The sequence below is a fragment of the Rhinolophus hipposideros genome (genome assembly GCF_964194185.1).
Source record: "Rhinolophus hipposideros genome assembly, chromosome: 19".
NCBI classification, from domain to species: domain Eukaryota; kingdom Metazoa; phylum Chordata; class Mammalia; order Chiroptera; family Rhinolophidae; genus Rhinolophus; species Rhinolophus hipposideros.
The window spans coordinates 43,940,963-43,951,164 of NC_138065.1; the positions used below are offsets into that span (position 1 = coordinate 43,940,963).

A 10,202-nucleotide genomic window follows, 5' to 3' on the forward strand; every position below is an offset into this window, starting at 1 on the left:
CCTGTCCCAGCCCCGGGGGGGGGGTGGGGGAGATGTGGAGGGGGAGTCTGGGGCCGGTCAGGTGCTGGGAGAGTCCTGACTGAGGACCGTTTCTCAGGAATATCCATGTCAATACCTTAATGAGCCATCGTGACAGAATGATCTGGTTTGCACGAATCACTGTGGGCCTGACTATGTATCACCCGAGTAACAGCACAGGACTAGAGAGGACCCTTCCCTGGGTGCTTCCCGGGTGAGGCAAAGCACACTGCTGTCGGAACCCACCGGAGGAGAGAGGCTTTTTAAAGTGTCAGGTGACTCAGATACTACAACCTGTGGGCCTGACACCGAAAGGATCAGCAGTATCCCTTCAGCCCTGCTCTTGGGGACAAAAATATTTCCTGGTGCAATTACTGCCCTTGGAGTCATTTCTCCACTAACAACAGAGTAAATGAGCACATGGACAGGGGAAGGGTGGGGAGGCAAGAGTGTCTAGGAGGACAGCTGTGAACTTTGGGGTGGTGGCTGAGGGGACACCCTGTGGTAAGGGGGTAATGGGCTATTTCTGGAGTCACAGTGTCTTGGCCCCCACTCACAAGTTCAGGAGGGGCACTGGACTTGCTACGTAACAAGTCACAGACTTGCTATAACTGGCCAAAGCACCATGAGCTTCCCATGTCTCCTCTCTGGGCCTGTTTCCTCATGGGTCAAACGAAGGCCAGGATAGATGACATCTCATGTCCTTTCCAGCTCTGACAACCGTGCAGGTGTCGGACAGCACAGTTGGCAAGAAAAATGGCCATGAGGCCTCTGGGTGTTAAGCAAAGCTGGGCCATGATTAAGGCAGAGGCCAGACCCACCCCACTCACCAAGAGCCAGTCAGGTGGAGTGGCCAGAACCACAGCTACACCAAAGTCTCCAGGAGCTGTCCTGCTACAGGGAGTTAGCCAGGACCATGAGGTCACCACCTCATCCCTCCCTCCACGTTGCAGCCTTATGGGCAGTGAGGTCATGGGATGGACAAAATATCTTCCCTACTCCTCACACCTTGACTCGACCCCAGGTCTGAGTCAAAAGTAACCACAGCACCCGCAGAAGGCTCAGTCACTCGCATTCTCTCATGAGTCCTGCGAGGCTCATGCCATTGGCCTGCGTGAGTGGCCAATGGGCATCAGTGTGCTCATACCCCTGCCAAGCTCTGCACTAGGCACCGCAGGGGTACAAGTAGGAAGCGTGGTGTTCGCCCTGGAAGAGAAAGAGAGGCACACTAACACTGCTCGCTGTCACTCCGACATCTGTGCCTTACAAATCTCACCCCCACGTCCCCACCTGGAGTATCCTTCCTCCTCCACCCAACTCTCCCCCTGCCTGGGCTCTGGAGAGACAAAAAGAGCTGGGTTTGAGAACATCTTTTAGAATCTGTATTGTCTTGGGCAAGTTACTTGAAGATAATATCTATTGCTCAGATATTTTCCATAAAGGTCATATATATAGCGGCCTGTGAAGGCCCTTGGCAAAGTGCCTGGCATAAGGCAAGTGTATAATAAATACCGTGTTTCCCCAAAAATAAGACCTAACTGAAAAAGAAGCCCTAGCATGATTTTTCAGGATGACATCCCCTGAACATAAGTCCTAATGCGTCTTTTGGAGCAAACCTTAATATAAGACCCGGTTTTATTTTGGGGGAAACATGGTCACTGCTTGAATGAAGGCCTTTGGTGACCAGATATCCCTGTAACGTTCCCCTTCCCAGAATTACTACAAGAAATGACAGGCTCTCCGTTGACCCTTTTCAAACACAGCGTCTTCCTGTTGCCAATTTTCCTGCTGTGTGTAGCTCATTTCCTTCAACTGCACACAGAGGTCACTCAACAAATATTTACTGACTGATTAGCGAAGAGTAATGAAGGTCTAAAATGAACCCAATCGATTTCCCAAACATATGGTGAAACAGTAAGAGTTGCTCTGGAATACCGTGTTTCCCCGAAAATAACACGTAGCCGGACAATCAGCTCTAATATGTCTTTTGGAGCAAAAATTAATATAAGACCTGGAGATGTTATGTTATGTTATGTTATGTTATATTATACCCGGTCTTATATTATAGTAAAGTAAGACCGGGTCTTATATTAATTTTTGCTCCAAAAGACGCATTAGAGCTGATTGTCTGGCTAGGTCTTATTTTTGGGGAAACACAGTAAAAAGAGGTGAGCCAGATCCTTAAAAACAACTGCTCTGCCCCACGGCAACCAGTGCCCCAAAGAACCTATCTCACAAGTCACTGAAGAAATGAGACCTAGCCAGTCAGATGAAATGCCTGAGGCCAGCTGGGCAGGGTTGCAAGTTCTTCTCTCCCCCCATGACCTTCCACAGTCTTGCTGCTCCTACCCAAGATACTCATACAGTCGGCAGGGGGCAGGAGCCATGCTCCTGTGGCCAGGGTGGTGTGAGAAAGGCCCTTTGCTGGTCCACAACCAAACTTTCTCAAGGGACCTCAGAACAGAGATGATGGGAGAGCAGCCTGGCTTCTCAGCAGGGCCTCACCAGGAAAACCCCCTCGGATTGGAGTGGGGCATTCTTCACCATTGCAGGCCCACACCAGATTCAGCCAGTGCCCTCCGAGGACATGATCTTGCTTAGGGGCCTGACTTACCCCACCGCTCATGGAGATCTCCAATTTCCACCTAAATCTCTCACCTCCCATTGACTACGGTTCATCTCCACAGACTTTGATGCTTCCATTTTCCTTTCTGAAGTTGTTTTGCTTTTTGCGGGGGTGGAAAGGGGGAAGACTGTCACTCCATGCACTGGGGAAGAAAAGGAAAAGACTCCTTTTGGAAGTGGCAACCTTCATCCAGGAGTAGGCTGGGTCAGTATCTGGCTGTTCCATTCAGTGGAAACTCTGGGTTGCAAGAGGCCAAGCACATGAGTCAGCTGGAAGCTAAGCCTTCCCTCCAGCCCTCTCAAGACATAAGAATCTCCTAGGTTGAGTTGATCTGGGGCCGTTCAAGACCTCTTATAGCCTCAAAGTGGAAAATGATCACAGGATTTTTATGATGTTTAGGCCCACAATGTCCCCTGAACACCTGATGTCCCCTTAGACGTTCCAATTCCATGTTCAACATTCTTCCTCCCTCCTGCTGTGACCAGAGATATTGACAGCACTGAAATAGTGTGAATAGCTGCTGAGAAATGGCACATTCAGCTGATGGGACCAGAAAGGCACGCAGACAAGTGTCCACATGTAAATTGGAGGTAAAATGGTTTATCAGTTTTGTTTAAAAATAACTTTCCAGGACCATATGGCTAACAGATGTATACATCTTTCCATCCAGCCATTTGGGTAACCACTGTACAAGCTACTCAAGGGAAGAGGGAGCCCGAGTTTGAAAACCAACATCTAATGTGCTAATCTACCACAAACAGTTGAGTTATAGAAATATCAACAACACGGGAGGAGAATAATGGCTCCAGTTCTCCTCCCTCCAGAAAGAGGCCTATTTCCTAAGAAGCCAGCAGTCCTCATTCAGAGACCAGTTCAGACCAGGAGTTCTGCGGGGGACCTGGCACCACAATCAGGAAGTACCTCCATTCAGAGGCAGCAAATCAGAAGCAAATCACTGCCACCACGCCACTCCTGGCCCCCAATATGCCCACCACCTGGGCTAGGCAGAAGTGGGACACCGCGGGGGTCTTTAAATTGTGGAAACTCTGAGATAATGTATGTCAAGTACTTAGTCAGGAAGGTGACAGACAGTAAGCAGTCAGTAAATATTAATTACTATTATTATTACCATATTCCTCAGCTCTAAGACTTAAGGTTTTCAAAAATGTTCACATTTCTGTAATAGACGACACCTTTCAATCACTCCATTTAGTGGTCTTCTTATCCCTCTACCCTTCAGGCTGTTAGTAAATAAACGGTGTCTCACACAATTGACGGGCCTCTTAGAATCAAGGCAATATGGTTAGAGTGGTCAAGCCAGCAAATGGGAACATGGAGCAAGGGTCAGACACACACCAAGAGGCTGCCTTCCGTCAGGCCTCGGTTCAAGGGTTAAAACAGAATTCTCGATCTAAGAGGGTGTATGGACAAGGGGAAGAGAGAACGATGTGGCCCAGAAGCTAAGGAGCCTGAGGCAGCAGGTCGGGAGAGGCCTGGAACTGAGACAGAAAAACTCTGGCTCAAAGGTAAAGCTGAGAAAGGAAGTCTATGTACCAGCTGGGTCAACCAGCCGTGGGGGATGGGGGCGACAGAATGAGTGTCAGTTCCTGTCCTCCCCAGCACTGATCCCACAGCAGCTGGTCAACCTGGCAAGAAGCCCACACGGGTCCCTGAGCGACAGGGAGGGGACTGTCACACGGCTGGGCTGGAGGAAGCCCTAAGGTGTCAGACGAGGAAGAACAAAGGAGACCCCGTCGCAGGGATGGGGGCAGTAAGTCGGCAGAGGTCCAATGGGAAAGCGGAGCGGTCTGGGGGCCCAGGCCGCGGGAAGGGGAGGGAGGCTCGGGACAGGGGCCAAGGGGAAAAAGACAGGGAGGGGCGGGGGCAAAAATGGAGCTGAGGGATGTGAAACTGGGGGAAGTGGGAGGGGCAGAGAGGAAGAGGAGGGCGAAGGTGATGGGCAGGGGGACGCAGGCCTCGTGGGAGGGCCTCTCGGTCGGGCAGGTGGGTGAGGAGGGCGGTCCGGGTGGGGCGAGGGGAACGGGCCTGCCCCCCACCCCCCCTGCCCCCCCCCCCGGCTTCTCACCTTTGACGTCGTTGGCCAGCGCCTTCCACGTCGGGGCGAAGGCGATGCAGTGGCCGCACCAGGAGGCGAAGAACTCCACGGCCCAGGCGCTGCGGGAGCCCAGCACGGCGCCACGCAGGGTGTCCTCCTGCAGCAGCGTCAGCGGGTCGGAGGGCGAGTAGAGCGCCGAGCGCGGGGCCGCGCCAACGCCGGGCAGCGCCAGCAGCAGCAGCAGCCTCAGCAGCGACGGCAGCGGCCCGGAGCAGCGGCCGCACCACCCCATCCTACGCGGCTGCGCCCACCACTGCGCTCAAGTTTCGGATGAGTTGGTGTGCGGCGGCGCCGCGGGATCTCCTGCCTCCGCCCGAGAGGCGGGGCCACGAGGCCACGCCCACTCAGGGCCCGCCCACCCAGCCTGCCAGTTTCCTCCGTTGCCCCGCCCACCGCGGCCCGGCACCACCCGTTGTCCCGCCCCGCCGGCTGGCCAGTGGGCGGGAGACCTGGCGGTGGCCCGACAGCGAGTACCCCGTTAGCTGTCTGCTGAGGCCTCAGAGCCGTGCTCGATGTGTTCCCCACCTCCAACCTCAGGAGGCGGGGAGCGCAGCCCACGCCCTGGAACCCGCACTCCCCAAATGAAAGGAGAGGGGCGTCTGGGGGTAGAGCCCGGGACCCCGTTCTGATCTCTGCTTGAGACTTGGGGAGGTCATTTGGCTTCTCCCGGGCCCCCTATCCAAAGGAAAGGAAGGCCGTTGGAATACATTGGACCAATTTATGCTGTTCCAGGAAATTTTGGGGGATTCCACCAAGCAATTAGACGTTGTGAATTAGAAGCAGGTGGGAGAGAAGAGGGACGGGTGGTAGGACGATCTCTGAGTCTTTGACCACAATGAGCCCACAGGGATCAGATGTGCCCACACCCCTCAGACCGTGACCATCTAAGGGAAACATTATCGGATGTCTTCCTTATCATGGACAACAAGCCCCCTCCCCACCTTAGGCTGCGTTGGATTGGCGTGGCCTTTGCGGTGGAACTGGGATTCCCCAGCACACAGGTCTGGCTACACTCATAAGGTTGTTAGGGCGAGTCCTCCAATTGGGGCTCCCAGCAGCCCAGGTCCCCCACATCTAAACCTCCAGCCTCCTCGCAGCACCACATACTCACTTAAAAGCCCCTCTCACAAGTAACCTGATAATTAATCTTGCATTCATGTCTACTAAATTGTTAATGGTTAATTTTTCCTGGTCACCTTTCGTAGCTCCAATGCTAAGAGACTTATTTTTAAGGGGAGAAGGCGCTCCTCACAGGGTTGGCACAAATGATCTTTATCCTTTGTGTTTGCTGGGTTAGCCCACCTCACCAGTATGCCATCTGAGACTTGATTTGTTCTTCATTCAACATTTATTGCGTGGTTGATTTGTGCCAGGCACTGTACTAAATACTGCGAATGAGGCAGTAAACAAAACCAAGACTCTGTAGTCATGGAACTTACCTGCTAGTGGTAATAGAGATAGAGAGATGGTACATAAGTAAGTGCAGATCTGATGGTGGCAAATACTGTTTAGAAATATACAATCCAGTAAGAATAGAGTGACAGAAGTGCTTTTTTTTTTTAAGACAGGGTGGTCAGGGATAGGCCCAGCCCTAATATTTGCAGGGCCCCAATCAGTAGTACAAATGGAGGCCCACAGATCGTATGTCTACATACTTAAAAATTATACACCAAGTTAAGCTGTTATGTAAAATTCCTATCCTTTCATCTTGACAAGGATACCTTCATAATAATCTGCAAGGCCAAATTTAAGTTTAGAATTCTTAGACTTCCGCAAGATGTGCACTGGAATGGATGACGTAGGCAGTAACTGGTCCCTGGCCTGCAACCTTCCTACTACTCTTTGTGCTCTGGCTTGTATACCCGCACGTATACCATCCATATCTGCACATCTGAGACCCATCCACATCTCCTGCAAACAGCCACTCTTTGGCTCCTCAAGAGGATGGAACTTGGGGAAAAAGCTGATGCAGTCTCTGGAGGCTGGCCTGGTACTACTGGGGCAGTGAGTTCTAGGGTCTCGGGTACCATAGTATGATCTACGAAAGAGTGAGGAGCAGGAGCTTTGGGTGGGCACTACCCCTTGGCCCATGGGCTTCTTGCTCTGTGGAAAGGGGTGTTGCTGGAAGGGGGCCAGAGAGCTCAGAACCTAGGGTAGGGGCTCCTCTCGCCCCAGTCTTAAGGCAGTTCTAATGAGGTAACATTTGAGCCAAAGACCCAAGTAAAGTATGGGAGGAAGCCTTGCGGCATAGTAATCTGGGATAAGGATATTCCAGGGAGAGATCCGGAGGTTGAGGCTTTTGCTGTCTTCATGTCTTCTTACTCTCTGTGCCCAAAGTCTTGAACTGCATGAAGAAATTATATGTTGACCAGTCGGAGAATTAGGACCTCCCCAAGCTCCCCAGCTCACTCCAGATACTGGGTACTCCTCCCTGGGAATCAGACCTGTACAGCTTCTGCTACCTCACTTCTCTCACTCCTAGCAGGCCTGGCCCAGGGTCATCAGAATAGATGGCTCTCTGATAACCTTGGATTCCAAGGGTTGGAAGTACTCCAGGGCTGGATCAGGTGCCAGCAAAAGTCAAGTGCCTTCAAATGTCTTCATTGTTGTAATTATCTTCCCCTGGGTCCTGGGAATTAAGGAGACAATGTGTGCTGAACACGCAGACCTGGGAAAGACACGCCACGGTACACAAAGATCGGTTTGTTCCTTTATCTGTTTCAGAGCGTCAGAAATGGAAAAGAATACAAACTCTTTGAATAGGGTAGAGAAAGTTCCTTGGCAATGGGACCAAAGAAAATAAGACTGAGAGGTGTAAATTCTGGGGCTTCAATATCTCAGAACAGAGATTTTTCAACTTTTTTAAGTCTTGGAAGCCTTTGTTCCAAGGAAGCCTAAATAGATAAAAGCAAGGTGAAGGGCGTGACCCACTTTCTGTGAATTTTGGGGCTTCCTGGGAACCTCAGGGATCCCCAGGGCACCATCTGAATACTACTGGTGTACTGAGAGCAGAAAACATAAGAATCACAACTTGCCCTCCCAGAAGCTCCCTAGGATGAAAGATGGCAGAGAAGGAAATCTACTCAGGAATGGGGTATAGAGGGGGAAGAGGTGCTGAGGAAAGCATTGAAAGGTGGGGACTTAGGCATTCCTACTCAGGTCCCTTGTTCCCCTCCCTACATACAAGCTGTAGTAAAGTGAACCAAGATGGATCAAAAAATAATAATACTATTAGCTAATACCTTGCACCAGCTGTTCTAAGCATGTACAGATATTACTCATTTAATCCTCACACCAACTCTATGAAGATGATGATGGTATTACTATCCCATTTTACAGATGAGGAGACTGAGGTAAAAGGAGCCCAGATGACTTTCCCACTTGAGTGACTCACTCGTGTTATGCATGAATAACAGAGGGAATTCAGGAGCCTGTCCACCAAAAACTGAGATAGATGGTGAGAGGAATGCAGCTTATACACAAATGCAGATGATTATGGTGAGCAACAGAATAGTGTTTGGTAAAACGTCATCCGGTAGCAGAGCATTAGATAACTTGCCACTTACTCATTTGCACTGAGGATCAGAGAGGTGTGCAGCTGGAAGGCCAGTGCCCAGCCGCAGAGAAGGGACCTGTGCCTTGTCCCTTCAAAAGTTTCCTCTAGGTCTTGAGCAGATGCATCTTTTCTCACAGTGAGAATACCAGTTCTGAAATTTGGAAGAGAGGTAGTCAGAGTCTGTATCAGGGGCGACAGGAAAGGGAAGGCACGTTCAAAGGGTTTGCTGAAGAGGGTTTACTGGAACGACTGTTTACGGAGTTCTGTGCTGGGTAAGGGGAATTGACCAGGGGTGGAAGGTCCCTAGCACCTGAAAACAGCAAAATGTCCTTGCAGCACTCCTCCACTGGAGGAGCTAGGGGGAGGGAACTTGCATGAAAACCAGTGGGAACTGCTGTCTAGGAAGAGGGGCCACCCAGCTGGCGCGGTAACCGCAAAATGTCACCCCTGCCAGGAACACAGGGAAGCAGCGAGGCACCAGGAAATTCTCACTTTCACCTCTTTGTCCTCCGTCCTCTGATGTCTTGCCAGTGTCTCCCACTAGCCAAACCCTATCAAAGCCAGAGCGTGGCCTGATTACAGGCCATAGAAGTTGGCTTCCAAGACAAAGGGTAGCTTAGAGGAGGCTGGCGAGTGGAGACTACAGTATCTAGTTCAGGGTCCCTAAACGTGGGCCCTCCAAGGTCTTAGAAATGAGAATGGACAACATGAAAATCTCTGACTGTCTTTCTGTGAGTTTCTTGGGTTGGAGGGGGGCTAGAAATCTACCCCACCAGCAGAGAAGAAAAGCCTGCGGAAGAGGCCGCTAAGCAATCCTTCCCAGCTCCTCCGCCTTTCCTGTTCATGCTTGGTCCAATTGCCTTATTCTCTATTTATAGGGGAGGCTGAGGCTCAGAAAATAAAGGGTCTTGCACACAAAGGTAGTGGTAAGGTCCATTTTTGTCAGGCTTTCCAACATGACTGTTGGACATCTGTGAAAGAGACATTTGGGGCAGAACCCTATGTTCAGGTAGAGCTTCCCTGGTTCAGGATTGAGAGGGGGAGATGCATGCATGGGGACAGTGGGCATATGAGAACTCTCTGTATGCAAAGAGGATAGGTGTCCCCTCCTTTCACCCCCTCTCCCCTGCCACACACACAAAAGACAAGCTAGTTATTTAAAGTGGAATGACTTTGGCCCTTGCTCTCTCCTTTGGTGGAAGTAGGCGGGGCAAGCAGGATTAAGAGGGTGGGGCTGAAGAAACTGAGGTTCAGGCAGACTAAGAAAGTTACTCTGGGTTATATGACTAGTAAGTAACATCCTCCAGAGTCCAACCTGGACCCAACAGACCACTCACAGTCCCAGCGCCAGGGGAAGAAGAAGGAGGGCAGGTGGCAAAGGCCATTTCCTTGTGGGAGCCATGCTCCTCCACTTCTGGAATCAGCTGGCTTCCGGCGCTCCATGATAAACCATTTTCTATCTTTTTCTCTCTCCTCGAACCTGCAGCACCCTCATATCCTCACACGAGACCTCACTCCAGTCATTCTGATGACAAAATAGAAGCCATCAGCCGGGAACTCCTTTTTCTCCCACCGTCAAGCTTCAAACGCCCTTGAACCTGTGCTCATCTTGTCTCCCTTCCAGCTCTGTCCTCCCATCAACACCAAACCCTCCCCCCGCCCACCAACTTGTGCTCTGGGTCAGGCTCAAGGACTTTGCTTCTGATCCCCTCTACCTGCTCTTGCAATGCTAACTCTTCCTCTCTACTAGGTCGATTCCTTCAGCAAACAAATGTGTTCTCTGGCTCCCACTAAAACCGACAAAACAAAACTAGATGAGTGTCCACCCTTCTCCAAATACGGTGCAATTTCCTTCCTTCTCTTCACAACCAAGCTCCACTGCTTCC

At 51.1% G+C, this 10,202-nt stretch overlaps 1 protein-coding gene across 3 annotated transcripts in view; it reads right to left on the bottom strand.

Annotated features, from left to right (window-relative positions):
- Positions 1 to 5,082, bottom strand: part of QSOX1 (quiescin sulfhydryl oxidase 1) — a 39,363-nt gene extending 34,281 nt beyond the window's left edge. For all 3 annotated transcript variants that reach the window (XM_081026130.1, XM_081026131.1, XM_081026129.1), the window contains exon 1: positions 4,731 to 5,082. In XM_081026130.1, coding sequence (XP_080882256.1) covers positions 4,731 to 4,992 — 262 coding nt within the window. In that variant the 5' untranslated portion in view covers positions 4,993 to 5,082. The remainder of the gene's footprint in view (positions 1 to 4,730) is intronic.
- Between the last annotated feature and the right edge of the window lie 5,120 nt (positions 5,083 to 10,202).